Below are 25,822 nucleotides of genomic sequence, written 5' to 3' on the forward strand. Positions count from 1 at the left end.
GGCACATTTGTTTGTGTGTGCATGTGTATATATGTCTGTGTTATTTTGCTAATAAATTGTACAAAGACTGCTTCATTCATGACTTGTATCATCATGCATGTCACACAACATACATGCAAACATACATACATACCCACATGTACCCATAAGTCAATAGAAGAAGACTGATGTCCAACGTGCATATTGTTTTACCTATCTCCCTGCAGCCCATCCCTTCCTGCAGCCATCTAGATCCTTTCAAAGAACAAATCCTTCATGGTCTGCATCCCTCACTCTGTTTTATTTGCCCCTACCATCTCTCTAAAGAACTTACTCCATATATTTAAGTTGAATCTTCTTTCCTGAATTTGAGAACATGATGTCTCCTACCATCTTAGTCCTTTATTTTTCATTCATTTACTTCACATTTTCTGGTGCGATTACTTGGTCCCCAGATCATGCCTGCTCTTTTCTTCATCAGAAGCTTTACATCCTTCAGTACTTCAATATACATCCTGTCACCACCCATCACCTTCAGTAATAATATGTATTTACTTATTTAGTTAAGAATTTGTTAAACATACAGGTGGTCTGGTCCTTGGAACCTTTTCAGCCATATGTGTAAAGACAAAGACTAGCAAAGCAATTACACTAAGTATTATAAAACTTACATTTCATGAAAAAGCATAAAAAAACTATGGGAACATTACGAAACATACAGAATTGTATGTTAGCACAATTAGGGTAGCTAACAGTCTTTATTAGTTGCAGTAAGATTTTGTAGTTATGTATCTAGCTACTTATGCACTTAATATTTAGCATCCTCTGTCAATTACAATGTCATAAACTAATAAGAGAACTAGATGTGAAGACTTCTATGTGCAAATGGTTTTATTTTATGAAGATGAAAGCTGCAAAACTACATGAGACACAGTGAGGTTATTTTAATGAGAGCTTAGGCCTCATTAGTGGAATCAGTAAAGAAAATATATTTGCAATATGATTTGTTTAAATATCTTTTGCAGAATTCTTTGTAGTTATGAAGACTTGTAATGTCTGAGAGAAGATGTTTTCAGTTGGCAAAGATAATTTTAAGAAATATTTAATACAGTGTAGAGACTGAAGGATGGCAAAGACAGAGTAATGGTTTTGTCACCTTGTGCTGCTGAAGTGTAAAAAGAGGATCTGAGTTGTAGTTTACTTTTGAGAGAGGAACAGAAACCACAGTTTTCTATGTTAAATGTGAATGATGACAAAGGAGGGTTGAGCATGTGGTGACTGGATCCACCCTAGTTACTGCAGTGACAGATCGCAGTGCTTCAGTCACTAGGAAAGATGAATAAACCTGCCACATAATCTAAAAATCTTTGTAGATGTTAATAAACAATCACTATGGTCATAGTGTTGCTATCCTGAAGGAAATGCAGTTTATATTAAAATAAATGTTTACATAATAAGACATTTAATTTGGCTCCAGTGATGAATTATCTGGAAGGGTGTTATGAATCTTGATGTTGTTCTGGGTTTATGCTTGCTAGTAAGAAATAATGACCCATTGTTGCTTTTTTATCACCTTGTTATATCGGTACAGCCTCATACAGCCTCACCTGTGTGGTAATGGTGACAAGAACTGATGACAATGTCTTGCAAACAAATTACCATTCTTGGTGTAATGGGTCAGTCTGAAAAAAATAATTAGATGTTTATTTCTGTGGCCATTAATAATATTTTGAAAAGAAAACAAGTCTTGCACTAACAGCTAAATCAAAGTTTACCCTTGGTTTGTCCTCTTATCAAATGAGGTCATAACACATAAGTGTAACAGATATTTCAGACTTTAAGCTTCACTGTGATTATAAGACAAAACAGAGGGGGCTAATAATAGTGGCAATTAATCCTGGACTAATAGACGGAGATAATGAGCAGAAATGTGCATAGGAAAATTAGGTGATGCCTGATATTTATAAATATGGAGGAAAATGGTCCTTTTCGGAGAACATTTTTTTTCATTTCTTAATCTTAAAAATACTGACAGGTGACCTTTCACCTGACATCTTCTTGGTTAAAGTATGTTTACCTCAGACGTGAGACATCCCTAAAGTGCATGAATTAATAATATCCTAAGCCTACTAAACTGAATGCACAGACTATGGGTGTACACTCACAACCATAACAGTCAAATTAATAAATAGGAAAAGTTAACTTTTAGAACACAGAAAAAGGCAACATATGTTGCTGTGAGAGTGCTATTTCTATCAAGATGCTAAAGCAACATCAGCTCACAATAACCTTGTTTATCATAGATGTACCCCAGCATTTGGCAGGGTTCCAAGTTACGTTCTATAGGAACTGATAGTAGAAGATACTTCCATGAGATGATCTGTAACATCAAACACAACCAATGTACTCTTAGACACAGGGCACAAGTAAACTGAATGTTTAAGCCAGGAGGATGTAGAGATGCTGAGTGAGCCCAGAGAGGAGTGTGTCTTCTCCCTCATCTGTTTTGCCATGTTGCATGAATAATATCCCATTATGTCAAAGGTTCAGAAACAATAAGAGGAGTCACATCTGGAGGAAAAAATCAGAAGACAGACTTGTGAGTATATCATTTGCTGTTATCAAATTAGATTTAGAAAATTCTGAAAGAGGATTATGGAAGTAAGACTACATGAACACTTTGTGGTTTAATTCAGTGACTAGCTCTCATGATACTAGATGAACACCTAGCCACGTGCCCCTTCATCATCCTGCGAAAGTGTTTATGTCTGACTAAGGATCATTGAAGGATTACTGTTGACTTAACTGAGTGACTAAAAAAGAATATTTGTTTTTCTTTTTAAGTGTTTTACCTGCTGCCCACAAAAACAAAAAGACAGCGTCCAAAATAAACCCTGCAATTATGAAAGTTAATTGACAGTGTACAAAGATTAAGTAATCAAATTCATGTTTAGCAGTTTGCCCACAAAGTCAATAAATAAAATATTTATCTTTTAATAAGTGCCTCCTGCTATTTATGCCATCCTTGTCCATTCACATGCACATCATCACTTATCTAAGTATCTCACTCTTTGGTGTTATAGTGGTTGATATTCACTGCTAGCACAGACACACTTTTGATATATCTGATAGATTCAAACATTGAAAATATATTTACAGTTAATTTTATTTACCTGTTTATTTACTTTTCAATTTGAGGTCCTGTGAAAAGAGCATCTCCCTTACATGTTTATACAGAATATACACACAGTGACCAACAGTAATTTGTGAGGGTGAGGCCTACAATAAATAACTAAGCTGCTTCCATCACTACTAGCACAGCAGGATAATAAATAAATAGTTGCAGCATTTGTGAAGAATAATGTATCAGGGAACTTAAATAAAGAGGCAAATAAAACAATATATGCAGTGTAAAATGCCCAGCAGCAACATTTCTTTCAGGGATATGATTTAACATTAGTTGATTTACTGTCCCATTCCTTTGTATGTTTACCTTAAAGAATTCCTCTTCTTGAAAGGAAATGTTTACACTGAATAAAACAAGTTGTTTACAGTTCTTTATAGAGTTAATGTTTCCTAACATCATACAATGTAATTGTTCTCTTCCATCCCTATCCCTAGGCCATGCATGTCTACAGCTAATGGAGTTTGGCTATATTGACTTGAATGCACCCATAAAGACTTTAAAAGTAAAAAGTCATGGGCATTTAGAAGAAATGGAGCTTCAACACTGTTATGTCCTTAAGGGGTCATTTGTGTGTGGATATATATATATATATATATATATATATATATATATATATATATATATATATATATATATTTATATAAAACTGGAATCCAATACAGGAGATTTGAGGTATTACAGAAAGATGGGAGATAAGCAGTTTAGATTCAGGTAAGAAAGTAACACAACTGTCCTGATGTTTCCAGTGAGACGGGCTGTGGAGTAGAAGCTAGTGATGAACAAAGTGTCCAACTGAGCATTCCTATACTTGGAGAAAGCATATGACAAGATCCTAAGAAAATTGATTTGGGCAGTTATGAGATTGTTTAATGTCCCAAAAACATTGATAGAATTAGTACAGGCAACATACAAGAACCGAGTGACACAGTGTTTGGACTCCCACAAGAGTTCCCAATGGGAGTGGGTGCACATCAGGGTTCAGCTTTAAGACTACTCATGTTCATACTAGTGATGGACTATGCTAGCAAACAGGTCAGAGGGGATGGAATAACAAAACTGCTGTATGTAGACAATATGGCATTGCAAGTAGACTCTGAATAGGATCCTCAGCAAACTATAAGGGAAACGAATGCAAAACTGAAGGCACGTGTGATGAAACTGAGTACAGACAAGATATCTGTTATGGTAGCAAATAGGGAGAAATCAGAATAATCTGAAAATTGAGATAGAAGGCAAAATAGTGAAACAGGTTAATAACTTCAAGTATCTGGTAGTGGTGGCTGAGGAGTAGGGGAGTCTGAATAAGAAGATTATACATAGATTCAGTGGGACTGCAACCATGTGGCACAGACTGTCAAGGATAGTGTGTGACAGAAGAATGTCAAAGAAGCTGAACAGTAAGGGGTGTAAAACAGTGGTGCAACCAGTAATACTACTATATGATACAGAAACATGGGCAGTGAAGATAGAGCAGTTGAGGAAGCTACAGGTGATGGAGTCAAAGTGTCAGAGGTGGGTGGTAGGATGCTCACTATAGGACAGATGAAGAAATAATGACACCAGAACAGAAACCAACGTAACTCCAACTGCAAAAAAACATCAAAGAGAAAAGACTATAGTGGTCCAGGAACATGTGCAGGAAAGCAAAAGACAATTTGTTGATGAAGATCTGGCAGAGACAGGCAAGAGGAAACAAGGACTTCTAGTAAAGAAATGGATGGATTGTGTAACTGAATACATGTGAAAGTCAAACATGGCTGTCGAAGGTAGAAGAATGGCATTGAATCATGAGAGATGGTGACAGCTGCTTCATAGGTTCACAGGAGATTACTAGCCTAACAGCTTAAGAGCCCTTACAAGCCTAACCAGTATAATCAGATGTTACCCAATATATGGCCCCTGGGACAAGAGGAAGTATTTCAAGTAAAGGTCTTCTGAATGTCTTTGACTTTTTACTTTATCTCTTTAAGTCTTTATGAATACATTCAGGCCATTCAGGCCAAAACTGCAGTAGCTGAAATAATTGTCCTTAAGGGGTCATTTGCATATATCCCATGGGCCTCTATTACAGGAGATTTAGGCATTACACAGTGAAATCTCTGCCTTGGCTAGATTTTTCTTGTCATTTTTACCAATTGATTTGTTTGTGTGACCATTTTACTCTTTGGTTTGAATGTTAGTGGGGATATTTTTCTGACATCTTAATAGTTATGGACATCAGCTGTGTTTAAAGACCATGTGTTTCTAAAAGTATAGCCAAACAATCCACTGCTGCTGTTCTGCTATGGTCATAAGAAGGATGTAACATGCATGTCCACAGCTGGTGGGTTTTGGGCTTTTTTGTCAAATGTGTTTTCAGTCAACTGAGTTTTCAGTTAAATGGGTTCAACCATTTGGGATTCAATCAAATGAGCATGCAATCTACAAAAATAATAAAAAGAAAATAATGAACACTTCAGAAGGTCCCTATGTAGTCAAATTGTGGAGCTCTATTTTACATCAACTAAGTGAGAAGTGCTCTATTTTACTTGAACCAAGTGAGAAGCTATCTTTCCACAATTTCAGCATCAGTTAAAGTCCCACTTCACTAACTCCTGAACTTGCCTAAGCAGCACCTGATTAGGTGAACTTTTTTTTTTTACTTTGTTTTCACTTATGAAGCTAGTTCTGATATAATACTGTCTTATGGCTATACTAACTGTTCTATATTAACTATTTCTTACATAAACTACAACCTTTTGATCTTGTTATGCTTATCCTGCTGATGTTAAATGGTTAGAATATCAGCTTGTTACTGTTGAGCATGTGGTCCTGATGTTTAATGTTTACACAATGCAGCTTCCAAGTCTTTTATTTTAATTACCATATGGTGTTTTGCTTCCCCTTCTTTTCAGTGTAATTATGTTATGCACAGCCACTTTTTTATTTTTGAGTCTCTATTTGTATTCTGACTGTAACTGGAGCTTTTCCCAGTAGAGCACTGTTGAAAGGGGGCTAACCACTAAGTTGAAATATGAAATAAATAATTATATAAAGCACATAAAATTGCAAGCCACGGTGGTTCAGTGGTAGAGTTGTTGCCTCAAAGCAGGAGGTTCTCCTGTTCAATTCTTGGCTGGAGTGCCTTCTGTGTGGAGTCTGCATGTCCTCCCTGCTGTTGAGTGACCTTCAAAAGACATGTCTGAATGGGTGTGCCTTTGCTGAAGGCTGGGTGTCAGGCTGGCAACTCTGCACCAAAAAAAAAAAAATCTACTGCCAATCATTAGCAGACCAGAGTTCTCATGCAGTGACCCATAACCGAGAAAAGAGCAACATGTAAAGTTGCTGTGCAGATGGTTGAATTTGTTAGATAGCTAGGTAGATGAATATCTAAATAGCTAGGCAGTTAGTTTAAAGACATGCACAGGTAAACATATATGTCGTATATGCATTACTGAGCAGAAAGCACAGTGAGTCACTTATTACAAATGCATTTTTATCCATTATTATAGCATAAGACACCACAAGGTATAACAATCCAATTAAAATCACATATTCAGTGTAAAAGAATATTCAAGAATGCATAAAAATAACCTTGAGGACATTAATTATAATTTTATAGCATGCCAAATTAACACATGATGGAGTTACTGACAATACAGCTATGTAAAATTAAACAACAGATTATAAAAGTTAAATTGGGATAGACTGCAGAAGGAATGGAGGCCCTAAAACCAATAATGCACCATTCAAAAAATCAAGTATATAGATGCTAACAGCAATTCACAGTATCATACTGTGTAGTATTTGGTCATAAGATTACAGAAGATGCTGACTCTAAGGCAGGATGCATCAAAAAGCTACCCAATCTGTTAAGGCAGTATGAGTGTAGTTAGAGCTAAAACACTGAAAAAATGGAAACCATCAATAACATTCTAACATTCTAACAAAGGTATCCTTCACTGGAACATATGAACAGATAAGTAACATGTAATTGAAGAATCAATATTATGTCACTGTCCATTTCAGATATCATTCTTTACAAGTGTACACAAGTCATAAGAGAGGTAAAATGATAGATCTAACTTAATGTGGGTCATCATCTGAACCAAGCCAACAAGCTTATGGTGTCCTGACTCAAGGTATTACTCAGCCATAAGTCAAATGAAAAGAGTTCTTGGCAAAGTGCCCATTTCCAAGGAAATGAACTCATGTTATTTTGTCCTTAGTGCTAGGGACTTGTCCGTTACATATATATCTCTCACTCAGTGTGACATTCTGCTTTTACTGGGGACTATGAGGATCACTAATATCTAGTAATAGTCTTTTTTACAAGCAAGATGTAAAATAGGGTTAATTCTGGAACCCTCAGATATGGATAGACTCCATGAACTACAAGGTAATATCTCACTGCTAATATGGCAAGATAGAGCATTTCTAGTATATGCCAAAACTCATCCCAGAATTGCTGAATTTCGAAGCAGCTCCATAAAATTTGGTCCCAGGTAGTAGGAGTAGGCTAGGACTATGTACAACACCAGCAAAGCAGACTGGCAAAGGAAAAATTGGTAACTATGTGCTCAGCAGTTTTGAATAACTTATGGAGGCATTTCAATCAATTCATTGCCACTTAAAGGAGGAGGCAACTTTACTAGGAAATAGTAATAAAGTTGTGGCTCCCCCCTCATCCAAATCCAAGGTAACTTATGGAGGCATTTCAATCAATTCTACACTGGAGAACCTTTCCTTACAGAGTGCAATCATATCATATTGCAATTCTAGTAACAAAGACATCACATAGGACATATATGGCTGCTTGTTACTGTTCACCATAAAAATTCTGTGACTAAAAATTGTGGAAAAGTACAAACTAGTATGGCATCTGCTTGCTGAAGGTAGGCTGCAGCTTTGACAAGGGAATGCATCTTATACACATGAATATATTGTGAAGAGGAAAGGTCATATTCTTCTATAAAGCCTTCAGATGACTTTAACCTAATCCCTGAGTGTAATTGGAAAGTGATTACAAGGTGTTTTCCCCACGATAATTACCATGGAAAGAAAAGCGGGTCCTTTAAAGAACAAGATTGAGTGCCATACAGGAAAAAACAAGGTAGATAGCATACCAGAGGGGTAAATACTTCTTAGCCTTTTAACTACCTCAGTACATAAGGTATTCACATTGTGGTTGAACTATGGCAGTAGAGTTAAAATAATAACCTTGCTCTACAGCATAAAAATAAAAGGAACGTAGCATAATATATAAGAACTTGTTAATAAGGTTGTAGATGGTGCAGCTTTAGGTGGGGGAAGGCTATCATAAGGTGGGCCCATGAAGGAAGTTGATTAGTAGAGTACAGGCTACTGAAAAACCTCACTATACTAGCTGGATTGGAAGTTACTATGATACGAAGTCTAATCTCTCCTCTAGACTGAGGGGGGTAAAAGGCACCAAATGCACCCCCTTGGAGAAAGTTGAAACCAAAGGAACCTTCTGACAGTTGAGTACCACTTCTCTAAGGTACAAGTAATCCTCATAGGCAAGCTTTTTAAAATATGAAATAATTTAGGATATAGTATCATTTTTATCAAGAGGAGTTAAAGCTCAAAAGGAGGTTCTCATGCTGGTAAAAAAAAAAACACAGGAGAGCATACTGATCCAAATAAAGACAGGGCACTAACCAAAGATTAAATGATGAAGATAGAACTGTCCTGTCTGCATAAATCCTGTCTATTCCAGTGGTTATGTTAGCCATTGTTGAGTGGTGTATACATTGAATGTATGAAGCTCCCAAGTAAGTACCAATGTCAAAGAGAAACTGATCACTCAGCTTTACCCAGGTATCTTTGGGCTATAGGATCTGTGGGCTGTAATAAGCAGTTAAAATCATGAGCATGGAAAATGGACCATTTAGTGTTATCTTGTACATAGCAAAAAATGCAAGCAAAATCCTTTAAACCAGCAGTTGGATAATGTAGACAGTTACAAAAATAAGTATTCTCCTATTTACTTCTAAGATAACCACTGTGGTTTCCATTCCTTTTAGAGACAAAGTATTAAGCAACTTAAAGTTGGAGAATTTTCTCCTAACCAGGATATTTATACTTGGCCAAATAATATGCTGAATAGACCATGAGGCAATATTTCTTTTGGAAAAGCTTTGTATGCTCAGTATGAGACAGATGAGTTTCTTCTAAAATTAAAAAAAACAGGAATGATTTTCAGGAACAATGTCCTCGAATGATTGCTTTTGATGAGTGAGTTTATACTATTTACATTAACATTAAGTAACTGCATCTAAGAGGAAAGGAAAAAACAACACAGTATTAACCATTAAAGGACTCCACATTTTATCCATTCACTATCATCTGTCAAAATATAGGATACCATATATTGTATACACACTTAGTACCAGGGATTATAAGCAAAGCATAAAATGAAAAATGGGAAAAACAAAACAGAGTAAAATTTTATCATACAGCTGCTATAAACAGCTAAAAAGTACTCTAACTATCAGTAAACAAGAATGATAACAAATGCCAAACTCTAAAAATAGCTTAATTGAGTAAATATGTGCAGTGAGTTTATGACTCTCAAGGTTAACAGGAAAAACATCCCTGTGTTGATCTCTTTCCAAAATGGCAAAGCAGTCAGTTTGATAAGATCAGACTCCTAATGGTTTTCCTGGTAAGGCTCCAGTGGTAGCCACAGAAGCCAATGTATAGCTTGTACAATTGGTAATGAATAGGATTGCAGTCATGCAGAGATAGCAAGCTGGAGACACAGATATAAAAATGAAGTGAGCATGCATTGCACATTTGAAAAAGAAAATAAGTTAATAAGTAATCATTAAAAGATGGTCCACGAGTGCTCTCCAAGTAAAAGAAAAATCAAGGTCCTCATGTCAATCAATAGCAATTCAGCAGAAGTGAGGTCTTCCTGCAAGTTTATGTGCTGGAAACCTTTTGGATTGGGTGAAGAGATAGCATGTTTCTTTGCTGTTCTGTCCCTCTTAGATTAGGAGTTCTACCAATCCTTATTCTTTTTCCAGTTGTCTTCAGCATCTTCCACCTGTTGGAATGTGTGAGGTCCATCTGGCAGGAATAGCGTAAGCATAGCTGGATGAATTATAGGACCTTTGATCCCTTTTTCTAATAAAAGCTTCTGAAGTGAAAGTCAAGATGTCCATTTAGTTACGACCAGCTTTGAAAAGTCATTATTAAATTTGATCTTATACTCTAAATATGCAATACTTCTTCATCCAGGTGGCTTGTAGCATGTTTTATTGTTGCTGATATGATAAGACATGAACTGTTACTGGTCTGGGAGGGGTGGTGGGTGAAGGCTTGGGAGTTACGGAGCAATACATTCTCTCCAACTCACACTTCTTAACTCTCCAGATTTTCATACAATGTCCAGATTTCCCCCTAGTATTTTTGGTCTGTTTTTCATAAAAATTGTTTTTTAAAGAAATCATTGAGAATTGCAGTCACTAAATAATGACAAATTTCCGTTTTAGACTTCATATCATTCAGAAAATCCATGGTAACAAAAAACTTTTATAAAAGCAATTTTTTAAGCTTATGAAAGTGATATTTAAAATGTGTCCCTATTTCTTGGCCTTTGTTCCAACATTATTTTGTCTTTGTCCAGATATCTTATAGTAAGAGGTTATGAGGTAAAAGTTTAGTAGCCAGATCTGAACCCTGTGTTGTTGGTAAGCAAGACTGTCAAAATTACAGCAGATCTTTCTGCTTGACGTTTTCCTGCAATCCAAGGATAATAATATTATTCCTATGACTCCTGTTTCTTGGTCTTCTATATGGCCATGCAGGGTTTGAGTGAAATCTAGTAAAAATTAAATTTGGTGTTCTATTTCCTTGATACATATACTCATAGCCGGCCTTAGGCATAGGCCACCTAGGCAGCCGTCTAGGGCAACGCTGTAGCAGGGGCACTTTTTCAGTGTTTATTTAGTGTAAGTAGACCATGATGGGGGCACCAGGTGGTGTGGTGGGGATGCCGTGGAGTCATTTTGCCTAGGGCGCCATTCGACCTAAGGCCACTCTCGATTACTTTAGTCCTGCATTGTGTGTTTCAAGGGCAACCATCCTCCAGTTGTAGCAAAAACAGCTTCTTTAATTTCTTGCACTTGGAAACTCAAAGATTGTTGAAAAACATCCATAGATAGCAGCAAATGATTTATTGATTCAGTAAGTGCCAGCATCTCAAGCAGCACTTCTAACAAGGCAGGCCATCTCTGATGATAATGAACTGAGGAGTCTGAATCTATATTTGCAGGGTTTTGTGAAGAAGGTATAGCATCCACTATCTTGGCCAAATGTGTTTGTGCCTCTGAACAGGACCAACGCATTTCAAGATTGAGTTTCACTTTTGCCAAGTATTCTTTCAATGGCATTAGTAATGAGGAGTTGTAGCGAGTTCAATTCAGTGAAAATCATTACTTCCACCTGGATCTCAGGGAAAGTGTGCTCACTGCATGAGATCTGGATCAGAAGCCTATTGCAAATGCATTTTTTATAATACTGTTTTCATTATAAGGTTATTTCCTATCAGGATTTGCTTTTCATGCAAAATAATTTGCTGTGACAGTTACATTTCTCCATAATAAATTTAGTCAAACTCAAATGGACAAAATTTGTACTTTTATGAAAATCAGTACTTTTTAACATACCATACAAAAGTTACAGACTATATCGCTGTATGTCACAAAATGTGGCTCAGTGACTTTGCCTTTGTCCAACTCTTCTTAGCCAAAGAACCTTCGATGATACAGCCTTTATTCAAGTGAACTAACCCTCCTTTCATGTCAGTCAACAAAGAGAAAGAAATGCATTTTTTTCATAATTTCTTAAACAGCACAAATGGTCTATCTGCACAAAGTTCTTCTAAGATGAACTGTTTTATTTCTAGTTTGTTTCTCTGTGTGTAATGCTAGACTTTCTTTTGTATTTTGCAGATCACAAAACAAATGATGACTCATTCTCTTATGGTATGTAGTAGTTATTTTACTGATTAAAAGCAATGTTTTTTTTTTCAAACTAGAAAAAATAATCAAGCTTATTGTTTGAAACATTGTTTGTCCATCTGCCAATCATTCCATCAGCTCAATACTTAGTTTCATTAGTCTGGTAGTAGTTTTTGTTATTCAGCAAAGGGTATGCTGCTTTTTGGTTATAACATATTGCTTGGGCATAACACTTAAAGAAATGATTTGGCAACAGTCCAGATCCTGTTGTATGCACTGTGAATTATTGCATGAATTATTAAAATTTATACAATGACTGGACGGTAACATCATAAAACGAGCACGCTGATTGGCCAGCCTAACCAGTGTGCCCATTGGGAATATACAACGGAAAAAGGTCCGTTCCCCCGGACATTTTCCTTTGATATATTCTTTCATGTTAAGGGTTTTAAAAAAAAAAAAAAAAAAGAGTACCAACGGAGATCTTCTTTTCTCCATCACTTACTTTCCCGAGCACTGATGTACTGGTATGCATGGGAACGCAAGTTCCCAATGCATGCGCAGTACATCAGCAATGGCAAAGCAGATCTGTCCAGTGGCGGAAGGACAGCACGGCGCCATTATACAAGAACATTATTTAAGAAAAGTAAATATTTTTGTTTCTTAAATAATGTCATTGTATAATAGCAATAACCCACGCCTGGGTGCGGGTAATGCTGGATTTACACACGGTTGTCTTTGTTTGATCACTCGGGCTTCGCCCTCGTGACCAAACCACACCAACCGTGGGTAAATCCAGCATTACCCACACCCAGGCATGGGTTATTGCTTATTATACCATGACCGCCGAAAAACGTGCACGCTGATTGGCCAGCGTGCCCGTTGTAAATCGAGTTATACTAATGGAAAAAGGTCCGGTCGCCCGGACTTTTTTCCATTAGTATAACACGTTTTTTTAAAACACTGTCTCGCTATATTAAATGGGTTTAACATAGCGAGACAGCTTTAAAATAAGCAACGGAGATCTCCATTGCTTATTTTAAAGCTGTCTCGCTATGTTAAACCCATTTAACATAGCGAGACAGTGTTTTAAAAAAAGCAACGGAGAAAGCAAGATCTCCGTTGCTTTTTTTTTAGTGTTTCGCTATGTTAAATGAGTTTAACATAGCGAGACAGTTTTAAAATAAGCAACGGACATCTCCGTTGCTTATTTTAAAACTGTCTCGCTATGTTAAACTCATTTAACATAGCGAAACACTAAAAAAAAAGCAACGGAGACCTTGCTTTCTCCGTTGCTTTTGCCCACAGCTCTGATGTACTGCACAGGCGCGCAGTACATCAGAACTGCCGCGGATGCCAGACATCTGCGGAAGGGCAGTAAACAGGCATTATACTATGCCATTATTTAAGAAAAGTAATAGTTTATTTTCTTAAATAATGTCATGGTATAATAGCAATAACCCACTTCTGGGTGTGGGTAATGCTAAATTTACCCACGGTTGGTTTTGTTTGGTCCCTCGGGCTTTGCCCTCGGGACCAAACCACGCCAACCGTGGGTAAATTTAGCATTACCCACACCCAGGTGTGGGTTATTGCTATAATAGTCACATTGTTTCTTTCAGTCTTGTATTTTAACATAGACTGGCAAGCAATGGAAAAAAAACTGTTAACCACGAGACACCGGCCACCTATAATGTGAAATGTAAAGAATGTAGAGTAAGATTTCCACAAAATGTCTTCAACAATATGTACCCCATCACTGTAGGTTACACCAAATTGTAGATGCTGTCAAAGGTCTAAATAGTATTGAAGAGTCATGTGATTCAAATCAGTATCTGCTTCTTGAGTGATGTATGTTGCACCTGTTGTGGAGCTATGCTATACCTGTCAGTGCTAAGTATTTCTTCTTATCTGCCCTTCTTTACCTGCATTTTGTTGCTTTCTTCCTTATAATTGATATGGAACTCATTTACTTGTATATGCAGCGTAGTGATAGTTTATACATATACAGATCACAAGAAGATTTTCATACAGTGAAAAAACTCAACACTCAGTGAGCTGCTGCTGTAGGCACAGAGGATACAAAGGTGCGCTATTCAGGGGAATTCAGGTGAACCATGGTTATGTTTAAGTATATATTTGCTATAGTCTAATTATGTAACATAGCAACTCTTAAAAGAAGTTTTTAAGCTATATTCTCTTGTAGAACTAGTGCTCTGATTGCTTCTGTTGTCATCATCTGACAATTATGAATGTTTTTTGGAGTATTCTTCCAGATTCATTTTCCATGTTATATTAGGGCTAGGGCAAAGCAAACTCTCCCTTATCAATGCATGCTGACCCTACCCCTAACTCTTCCCCTAACCTCAGCCCTACTCATTACCTTCAAAAAACACTTTGCATAATATTACCAATATACAGACAAATTATGCCTGGTGGTAATATTTGTTGTTGTTTGTTTAGGTTTAGTTTAACCTCATTGCAAATGAACATCATTTTTTTCAGTTCGTTTAATGTGGGGTTTGGGTGTTTTTTTTTTTTTTTTTGTCATTAATTCACATACTGAATTTTAACCTGGCATTAATTACTATCAGTGTTTTGGTTTTGGTATTTTGAGTATCTGTATTTTGTCAAGTCAAGATTTTTAAATATCATCACAGGATAACACCCGTACTTACTATGACAAGAATGTCACTAGATATTGGAGGAAGATGCATGCTTTTGTACTAGACTCACTGTGCATGTTAAAGTTAGACTTACCCTCCATGTCAGAAAAGTATGGCCGTAAGTGACCAGTCTCTAAAGTTTGTGTTCCTACCAGTATCAACATTGTTTCTGTATTGATCCATTTCTTGTAACCTCAGCTTTACTTAAACAATGTTTTGCTTTTTTGGAACACTAGTCTTATAATAAACAAGGGCTAATCTATTAGTACTTGCAAAGTTCAGCATCAGCTGCTTAGCACACAACATGGTAATACAGATAATCTTGTATGTGACCACAGCCTGACACAAATTATTTCTGAACCTAAAAGACCCATCTTCATTTCCACAAACAACTCAATCTTAGACTGTTTTGTCACTAACACACCATTTAAGATGCAAAGGTTAAAGATTGTCTCCCTTTTCAGTCACAACTGTCTAGTTGTATTTTAGTGGATATGCAAAAGAGAAACATGTCCTATTATTGTGTTTACAAGAAGACTAAAAATCACCCAGTTCAGCTGCTCTTTGTATTCTATCTGCAAAACATCAAACTGGATGCACGTGACACAGTATTAAATGCATCTGTGTATATTTATACTTTTTCCAACAAAATTCCCCTTACTCCAGGGCAAAAATTTGCCATTTGCTGCAGGAAACATATGAGGTAAGAAACAATGAAGGATGTCACCAAAGCAAACAAAATAAATAAATAACTATTGCATGTTAGGACTTCTACCCGATCTGACTAACAACTACAGCATATGAATATATTGCTAGATACTAACTTGGCCACTAAAGACAAAAATCAATATATTTCAGGCAAAAACAGGTATGTGTTATTGGTAATGATATGTTATAGTAAATTAACTTTAACTTTGTGACTCACACTTGTATATCTTATAATGCACATTTTATTTGTGATACATCTGCACAAAATGTACCCACTCTGACAGAATGTCTTAGAAAAGATGGGCTTTGGTTTCCTCTTTGCTGTAGGCTAACCATAACTACTCTTTCTCTCCCTCTCTTGCAATGAAGAACATCACTCCTAGGAATTCAAATGCTGGAAGAATTTCCTTATTTAGAAGAAAGTGTTGTAGACGAGGTTTACTCTTGGCTTCTTTATCTTTGTACTGCTTTCATTTTTTATACCTTCAATATTTCCTTGAAACCTGGCCTTTTACCCAAGACGTGAAGATTCACCCTGGTAGTTTCCATATGAAAGTTTCTAATTTCATTACCTATTTCTAACTACAGGCCACTGCTTTACTCCATAAGCTTGTAAAAAGATTTAGAAAGCCCCTATATCAGCAAACATTTAAATATTTTTATAATTGTGGATTCTTTTAAAGCATCCTTCAAAGTGTCAGGAAAGGTAAAAAGCACTAAGAATGTTATACGGGTACCAATATATCTAGTTTTAAGTCATCTGCACAAAAATAAGATTGCAGGTGCCTCCATCTGTGTGCATAATTAAGAAAGTACAGTTGTGAAAGTAAATGTACAATAACTGTAGATGTTTGAATGATCACTGCTGCAGTAGCATTAGCTCTGTGGATTATATCCTGCCAAGGATAGAACTACTGGCCAGCTCCCAAAGCTTCATGATACCTACCATGCACCAAAGCCATCAGTCAGCTCAAGCTGACTGATGAAAAAGACTGGTTTGTGTGCTAAGCACCTCACAACTTTCATGCCAACAGAGATAGGGAGGCTGCGCCTGAAAGGACAATACTAGGCACAACAAAAAAAAAAAATAAATAAATATTTTCACTGTAGGAAAAACAGCACACCAAAAACAAGGGGATTGGAGGGAAGGAACAGCTACTGCAGCAGTGATCATTTGAGCATCCTCTATTATGGTAAGTTTTCTTATACAGTTTTACTATGCTCATTATAATGATCACTGCTGCAGTAACCTTAACTATATGGGTAGATTACACTAGCTTGCAACATATGGGAGGTGCAAGAGTCCAGGATCCCCTGGACAATGGTTCTAGCAAAGTCTGATCTAGATCTAGAGAAGGAATCAAGCTAATAGTGTGTGTGTGACACAGCTTGTCTCATCTTACCTTTGCAAGAAATGAACAATTGATGAAAAGTTCTGAAAAACTTAGTTTTGTTGAGATAATACCAGAGTTGTCTGTGGATATCCAAGGTACAGAGTACCCTTTCTTCCTCCTCATTTTAGGTTCAGGAAAGAAAATGGGGAGTTGGATAGTTTGGCTTAAACTCAACTCAGATAACATGTTAGGCATAAAAGAAGGATTAGCTCTCAATGAAACCCTTTCCCTGACGAAAATGATATAGGGTTGACTCACCATAAGAGCTTGCAACCAGGAGCAGCTTGTGGTACTGGCTGCTGGGCTGTAGCTCCCTGCCAATAAAAATAAAAAGACATTTTTTAACTTCTCTTTTTTCCTTTATTAGAAATCAGTAACTATAGTGTTAAGGATACAGTTACAGATAATGGAGCTATACACATATATGCAGAGTTCCTTGACCTTCCATGCTTCATTTAAAAAAAAAAAAGTCAAACCTTGTGCCTTGTGTCTGTAAGGTAAACACCTTAACTATTATGACAACCCACAACACTATGCCAACCTCTACCCCCTAACAATACCAGATATTCATTCATCTTATCCCAGTCAAACATCTGAAGTGTACAAAGGCATAGAATTGGTTGTAAGTGGTAAGGAAATGTGCATGTGTGCGTGCATGTGTAGCTTAACATAAATGATTGCATCCAATTGTTATTTTTTATTGCATTACAATCTCATCTCTGAGGTCCATGCAGTAAATACATTTGACTTTAACTGCTAAGTAAGGGGGTTGTTATTGAATAGAAAAGAGTAACCCTGCTGTCATTAGGCCAAGTTAAGTATTCATTATTTTGCTTTTCAGAATTAATGTGCATTTATGCTAAGCCAGCTGAAATATTTTATTGTGTCTGTTTTTTAACACATTCAGAAGTCCAAATTTTGGACTGTAAATAAAGATGTTATAATTGATGGTTTTGGCAGGTTGTCTGTAATGAAAATGACTGTGTGTAGAGGGGAAGGAGTAGGGATTGCAGTGTCTGTAACAGCAACAACTTGGCCCTAATTTTTCACTTTCCATCACAAACATCTTTACTGTACACGGTAAGCGTGTGCTGGTCTGGGCAGGATGTGATGGAAAGCAACAAGATCATTGGGACAATGGCAGAACTAGTGGCATTGCCAGCTCACAGGGCTTGGTTATGCAATTAAGTTTGGCTGTGACTCTTTCTTCAGGGAGTCTTTATGTAGTCCCTGTGCCTGTCTCTGTGGGTTTTATCCAGGTCTGAATTATCTGGACCCCCCCCCCCTCCAACCCTGTATAACGTATCCCAATGGCAATTTGTGCTTTTACTTTCATCTCAGGCGAACATCAGAGGTCTACACAGAAGATAAATATCTTACTTCAGAGTGGTAGGCAGGCAGACAATTAAATATATGATTTATATATGTTTGCAGACATTTGTCATCTCAATTTATTGGGAACGACTATTTCATTAGCTTTGAACATGAAACTTTACAGACAAGTAAAAAGAATAAGACTGATTTTCTTTCCTTACTCATGATTTCCATTTAAGTCATCACTGAATCTAAAGGTTGTTAAAAAAAAAGACAGCTTCTCAAAGAATCTAGAACTTTATGACTTCTGGGGACCTAGCAGACCCAGGCCACCAGCATAATTCAGTGATTTATTCTACACTTACTACAGTAAAGTCTTAGCATGTTATGGTGTATTTAAAGGATGGGTGAAAACACTAAAAAATAAAATGTGAAAAAAGAAATAAGAAATAAGTAATGCATCTGGATTGTGTGGGTCCAGGATGGATGGAAAACAAGGCAGGAGCACTGGAGAGGTACAGGAGGGATCGCTGTGCAAAAAGCATGTGGAATATTTTGTCCAGTACTACATTTGTCCAAAGGCTAGCTTTGGTAATTACAGTCAGATATCTGAATTGCATATAGTCCATAAAATTACTCTAATAAGTGAGTTCTGAGGTAGTCTATGGTTAAAAGTGACTGACACTATCTGTTGCTTGATTACAGATGATGGTCATTTGACCTGTCAAATAGAAGCTCACACAATGACAATTATCCCTAACCCCCTTTATTTGCTTACTGTAGCCCCACCTCCTTGCTTTGAAGTTACCAGCTGCCACTGCTTGCAACTCAGATATCCTTCTAGCAGCGGTCACAGCAATTAGTAAAACTGTTTTCTGTGTACAGAACCTCACGCCAGTCAGGTTAGCTTGTTTAAATTGGTGTAAGAGTTACCTTCTTTAACACAAAATTATGATCTCAAGGAGAGACCATCCATTTTCTTGGAGACCACTTATGCAAAAACCTCTTTAACAAATTATATGAGAATGCATTAAAAGAAGAGGATCCATAGGAAGATATGCTAAAATGGATGATAAATGAACCTTGATGGAGGAGTGGGAAAGTTCAAAGGATAACAACTCATAGAAATATTGTAAAACTAGAACTAGCTTCGAACTGGTGCTGGTTATGTTCTTAGCACCAACTGAAACACCTATTTGATGTGCTAATATATGATTTTCCAGTAACAGCTTTCATGCCTCCATTAGTACCTGCTGCATGTCTTCAATAAACAGGAACCTTAAAGGAATTAAGACACTATTATTCAGGCCATCAATTAATGTTGACTGGGGCCTGGATGAATTAAACACCCCTATTCCTGTGTGATTAGATTCATTCTTTGAGGAAGCATGTGGTAATTCCCCCTGGCCATTTCAAAAAGAAGAGAGGGACTCTGTTGTCTCAACCAAGAGGGAGATACCACAATGATCTTGGGGGACTGCTTCTTAATCTTCAGAAGTACCCTGGATTTCAGTGGAAATGATGGAAAAGCACGCAGCAACCTTTCTGTCCAAGGAAAATAAAAGACATTTGTCTTCCAGCCCTTCTTGTATGGAGTTCTGGAGCAGATTCTTGTAGGCTGATTGTTCAGAGGAGAGGCAAATAGGTCTACTTCAGGAATTCCCTGCAAATGGATCAAATCTTGAAAGACTCCATTCTGCCCTTGTCCTGCTCAGCTTGTCTGCCAGACAGTTTTGCTCTGAAAGAGTATAGAATATCTGTAGAATAAGATTGTGCAGTGAAGCTATCTCCCAGGCTAACATGGGTAGCCTGCATTGGGAGTACAACTTGATTTTACCCTTGCTTGTTGATGTATCACGTGACTGTGGCATTGTCTGCAACAACCTGAAACAATTGCACAGTCTAAAGATGATTCACATAGTTCAGGGAAAGCATCCCTTTCATATTTTTGTTGTTATATCTGTTCTTGCTGTCCTGCATACCTTGCACTTTTGTTCCTCCTGAAATTGCTTTCCAAGCAACGTCTATGGCACTTGTGGTGTCAGACTGCTTTGGAACAAAGCAAGCAAAGAGGAAACCTGGCTTTAAGGACATATACCATCTCCAAGTGATTTTTTTTCTGACAAACACCAGTACTGGAATTTGAAAAGACAAAGGATGTTGGTGCTGGGACCAATGAGACTTCAGATATCATGGAATCTTTCTTATGTGGAGACTTGTCAGTGGTATCATGAGAATCATAGATGCCATGAGATCAAAAATTGTGAGGTATTCCCTCACAGTGACTGAAGTCAGAGTAGAAAACCTTATAAACAGATTATGATATAGATCTATTTATATGATATATAGCAATATATGTGAAGTATAAGGTTTGTTATCTTAATTATAGTTTGATTACTTTCATATGAATGTAAATTTGCCCATGTCACAAGTGATAATTCAATAAAGCTGTTTGAAAAAATAAAAAAAATATATAGATGTATTTTTTCATGTGGAAGGAAGGCTCTTTGAACTGAGCTATCTAGGTGACACCCGAGGAATACAATCTTTTGCAAAGAAGTCAAAAATACTTTTGAATGGTCTCTTGAAATCCCAGCTTGTGTAAGAGATCTCACTCAAGTGTGAGATACCTAACATTTTGAAAAAAGACTCTGTAAAATAAGCCATCTAAACATGGAAAATGTGGACACCCTATAGTCTGCAATGACCTATAACAGGAGCTAAAGATTTTGTGAACACTCTTGGTGCAATACATAGTCCAAAAGGTAAGGCAGATAACTGATAATGTGATCCAGACATAAAAACCATAAGAAACTCCTGAAGTCAGGATGAATAGGGATGTGACAGTATCTTCTTACTCATGTGTTACCAGAAAACTTGAATGAGGAAGGAAAACTAACATGCTGCAAAGTGATAGCACTTTGAACTTAGGCATTATCACAAACAGGTTTAGGAAAGAAAGATCCAGAGCTGGTCTCCAAGCATTTTCAATCTTTGTCACTAAAAACATCCTTGAATAAAACTCTCACTCACATGGGAAGCAGGAACTGGTTCTGTCACTCCCTCAGATAGTGGAAATAAAAGAGTCTAGTCTGGTGGAAGAGGGACTACCTCCTAGAAAGAATGAATTTCCTTACGCTGTCATCTGCAACCTTGATGTATGATCTTTAGAGTCCATTTGTCTGAGACTATCTGTTTCCAAGGAAAAAATGAAGATTCACACTTTCTGAAAGTGAAAATGGAAAAGGGGCTGCCAGGATCAGAGGGGGTCCTTTAAATAGTCACTCTGACTTAATGAGCTGTCCTTGGTTTGGGGAGGTTCCAGAATACTTTTTGGAACCTCCCTTGGCATTTCTTCTTAAACATCTGTTTACATGCATTTTTTTCAGACTGTTTATTTTGTTTTTTTAGCCAAAAGTCAATGAGGTTAGAGAATCCCTTAGAAAATTTGGAAAAGGAGGTCTATCTTATAAATCTTGCATATTCCCTGAAATAATTTAGTTCTTTCATCATACTTTTTGGATCACCTCTGCAGCAGAGGGGTCAAAAACTAAATCTCTATTCAAAGTAGAATCTATAATCTCATTTTTATCATCATCTGGGAGGTTCTGAGAACACAGCCAGGCAAACTTCCTCAAAACAGTACCAGTAGCCATAACCCTGAAGAAGTATCAACTGACTCATACACACATTGTAAGCAGAGAGAATTGAGTTGCACTGTAGAAGAACATATATTATTCAAAGATTGTTCCTCATAGAAAGAAACTACAGGTAAAACTTTCCTCATAGTTTTACAATAAGTCAGAACAAACTAGCACATGAACCTGATAATTCAAAATTCTGAAAATCAGAGTTACAGAAGCATACATTTTCTTCCCATACTTATCAATAATCTTTCCATCTTTATCAGAAACAGTAGGAATGGAAATAACTACTAAATGCTTATCAGCAGTAGGATTAACTAAAGCTATAGCTGTTGGGTAAGTTTTGGAAAGAGTGTATAAAAACATAAAACATTGAGGAACATTATACATCATATTGATTTTTTTAAGGGACAGCTGACAGACCACATGCAAAAATTATAGGCAGCAGCACACATATCCTCCTAAGCTGACAGAATTGGAGGAATAGAAAGGTTATGGAAATTCCTTCTGTAACAGTTCATAGTGTTTTGTGAGGGACTGATAAATGGCAGTGTTTTCCCACATATATTCTGGAAATAGTATAAGTGAAAATGACCCCCCTCCCCCCACTACCAGGAGAATCAAATTAAGCTGTCCTCTGAGTCTGAATCAAAAATCTGAGGAGAAAACACTGTATCTGTCCCTTCATCTTCCTGTCCAGATTCAGAAACTTGAATCTCTTCAGGAAAAAAGGTATCTCACTTTCTTTTACAAGAAACTACTTTATTAGAAGGATTAGTAGCCTGAATTAAACCCTAGACTAGACCCAGTGAATTACTCCCATCCAGAGAAATTTGAGGTAGAATAGATACATGTTCAGTTTTCTGTTTCTTTTTGACAGGAAAAATGGGGCCAATGGTGTTATGGTAGCAGCAGCTTCCCCAGTTAAGGGCACAACATTATGAAAAAAAAAAAACAGGGAAGCCTTCCTTATTCCCTTTCCTAGAACTAACAATACTGTCTTTTCTTTTCCCATTGAGGGGATCCCAACAACCATAGAGGACATGGCTAACCCCCAGTCTATAATGGCTGTAGGTGCTATACCAGAAAGATCCAGAGTAAAAGATAAGTGGTCTGTCATACAACTAATGGCCACAACAGAGTCACCCAGTTGTGGCCGAGGCAAATTGCTAGCTTTGATTTCAAAGGCTCTTTGCTAAACTTTTTCTTTTTGTGGCAAGAAGAACAACCAACTATGAGACTGACTGTTCCATGATCAAGCTGAAAATGGTGCTACTTTCTCAAGGAAAGCAAGCAGCAAATGCCAATAAATATATAAAGTCTTTAAAAGGGACCCTTTACACATAAAAATACAGTAAAAAGCACTTTAAAATTCTTTGCTAGCTGAAAAAGTAAAATAAACACAATTTTCCCAGAAAAAATGGCATTTGGATGCTTTAAACAACTTCTGAACTGACAGGAAAAAAGAGCACTCTCATTTAAAAGTACAACACAGTCTTGTGACAGTCCAGTAAAACACAAACTCCTAGCTTTAAAATAACTTTCCTGAACAGGAAAATGTTATAAAACAAATTTTTAAAATTAAAAGTTTTTTTTTCCTCAGAGGCAATATATCTAGCCAACAAAAGAACAGCACAAATTGACCATCAATCATTGAAAGCTTCAAAGGAGTATACTCTTTGGCAGCTTGAAAGCTTTGAAGGGCTTGGTGCTCAAACCTGTCTCTTTGTCAGCTCAGCTCAAGCTGACTGATGGTTTGGGCATGTAGAAGATGCCCTGAAGCTTTGGATGCTGGCCAGTTGTTATATCTTTTGCAGGATATAACCCATGTAATCAAGGCTGCTACAGCAGTGATCAATATGATGATCATATTCAATTCTGCTTTTCATTCTGTCCTGCATACACTGAAGGACTGATGGGTCAATTACACGATTGCTCATTGTTTATGTAATAAACGTTAAGATCCTTTAAGATCAGATTGGATATATTATCTATACAGAAGCTGCCAGCTTATTTTGAATTACAATAGCTTCTCTCCTACACTTGTTGTTTAACAATTTACTTCCCTTTGACCTCCCTACCACTCATCCATTGCTGTAGTTTAATAACCTGGTCATTGGCACAGTCTCAGCATCATATATCTTCATAAAATTTTACTTGTTTCAATGACAATGCATCTATATCTTACCATGAAAATTACCAGATCCATTATTTGAAACTGCACCATGACTACTAACATTTATAGGTCGAGTCATGTATTTATTCTCATGTCCTTCTGAATAACACCACAACCTTCACAGACCTTGGATTCTGGCTGGAATCCAGGTTTTCCCTAGAAGACTATATTAACTAACTAAGGTCAAGAATTAAAAGGCCTCAAAGTTACTGCTGGAATTTTTTTTATATTTGTTAGCATAGAGACCTGCAGATTCACTAGCACAGGGGTAAAACCAGTACTGGAGCAATGGCAACTTCTTCCCAGCTTTACATTTCTAAACTTCTGAATGACCTGCAAATTTTACCTTAAATAATCTGAAGAATCGTACTATTATCTCTCAGTAAAAAGCATTGATGATATATATATATATATATATATATATATATATATATATATATATATATATATATGTGTGTGTGTGTGTGTGTGTGTGTGTGTGTGTGTGTGTGTGTGTGTGTGTATTTTTCTTTTCTAGAAATTGCTGGATGCTTAGCAATCAAACAAATGGCAAGACAACTCCAATGTACTGTGTTGTTGAGAATTAGATAGAGTACTGCAGCTCTGTTCTTGAGCTGCAATATTACAACAGTAAGGTGATCAAGTGAGTCTGTGTGGTTTATCAGCCATGAGAGAGTTCCTCAATGAGAGTTTAAAGTAAATCCAATCATTCATGTCATGTGGCTTTCCCTGCTGCTGTCACTCATGACTTATTGTTTATTTTATGTGACACACAAAACAATCACATCATATTAATTTAATTTTCATATTCTCTTTGTGAAGGTACATATCTGATAGCTTGTCATCAAAAACACTATATCTCTTATTCTAAATAAAAATAAATACTAGCTGGGGAAAGCCGAGTAACTGGCTAGGTGATGTGAACAATGTACATAATGTCTACAGCAAAAAGAACTAATGTTTTTGTTAACTGATAATGTATGAACTGCAATATATGCTGCTATGACTGTTCCTGCTTACTGTTTCTTATACAATACAAATCACACTGATACTATAGTTTTGCTCTTTATACTATTTGTGTGGATGGAATGGGTGCATTTTCAACTTGTAATCTACATGGTTAACAAACAAGTATATACACGGTGTTCATTTTGCTGAAGTACTTTGTGGGATAACATTGCAGTGCCTATGGCATTACTCTCATTTACCACTCTCTAAACCCTCAATCTTTTACTGATTGGGCAAGATCATGATCACTTCTGCTGTATGAGATGTTCAGAAAATAGAAAACATTTTACGAGGCATGAGCCTTTGAAAAGGTTAACCTAGATGAGCAGACTGATTTATTTCAATCATGTTTTATTGCCTGTACTTAGTGTTCAAAGGAATCTGATGGTCTGCTAAGGAGTCTAATGTATAATTAAAAGCTGCCGTATTATATTCAGATAGTCTAAAACTGCATATGAGCACTGAGCTGGTTGGTGACTTGTAACTCAGCAAATAAACAAGTAATTATACTACCATGGGAGGAAATTATGTTTGACAAAAATAAAAAGATTTTTGTAACAGTTAAAAATGCTGAAGTACTGAATCAACAGAACCCAACATGTCACCTAAGGTTATGATTCCAAATGGTATACTATGTCTAGCACATTACACTTTAAGTTTGTCTATGCTTTTTAGTATCAAATCAGCATGGGGCATTTGTTGCATGCAGTTGAGTCTAGGTGATAGCGAATAAGAAAGAGACATTGATAGCCCGGTGAATTATTAGACTTGTATCTA

At 36.8% G+C, this 25,822-nt stretch overlaps 1 protein-coding gene across 2 annotated transcripts in view; it reads left to right on the forward strand.

The window, feature by feature from the left end:
• Positions 1-25,822, forward strand: part of LOC122809164 (FXYD domain-containing ion transport regulator 5-like) — a 646,566-nt gene that overhangs the window by 511,678 nt on the left and 109,066 nt on the right. For both annotated transcript variants that reach the window (XM_044080450.1, XM_044080452.1), the window contains one exon: positions 12,127-12,159. In XM_044080450.1, the coding sequence (XP_043936385.1) occupies positions 12,127-12,159 (33 nt within the window). The remainder of the gene's footprint in view (positions 1-12,126; positions 12,160-25,822) is intronic.

Source organism: Protopterus annectens, chromosome 8.part0 (assembly GCF_019279795.1).
Source record: "Protopterus annectens isolate FY-2018-M chromosome 8.part0, PAN1.0, whole genome shotgun sequence".
NCBI classification, from domain to species: Eukaryota; Metazoa; Chordata; order Ceratodontiformes; family Protopteridae; genus Protopterus; species Protopterus annectens.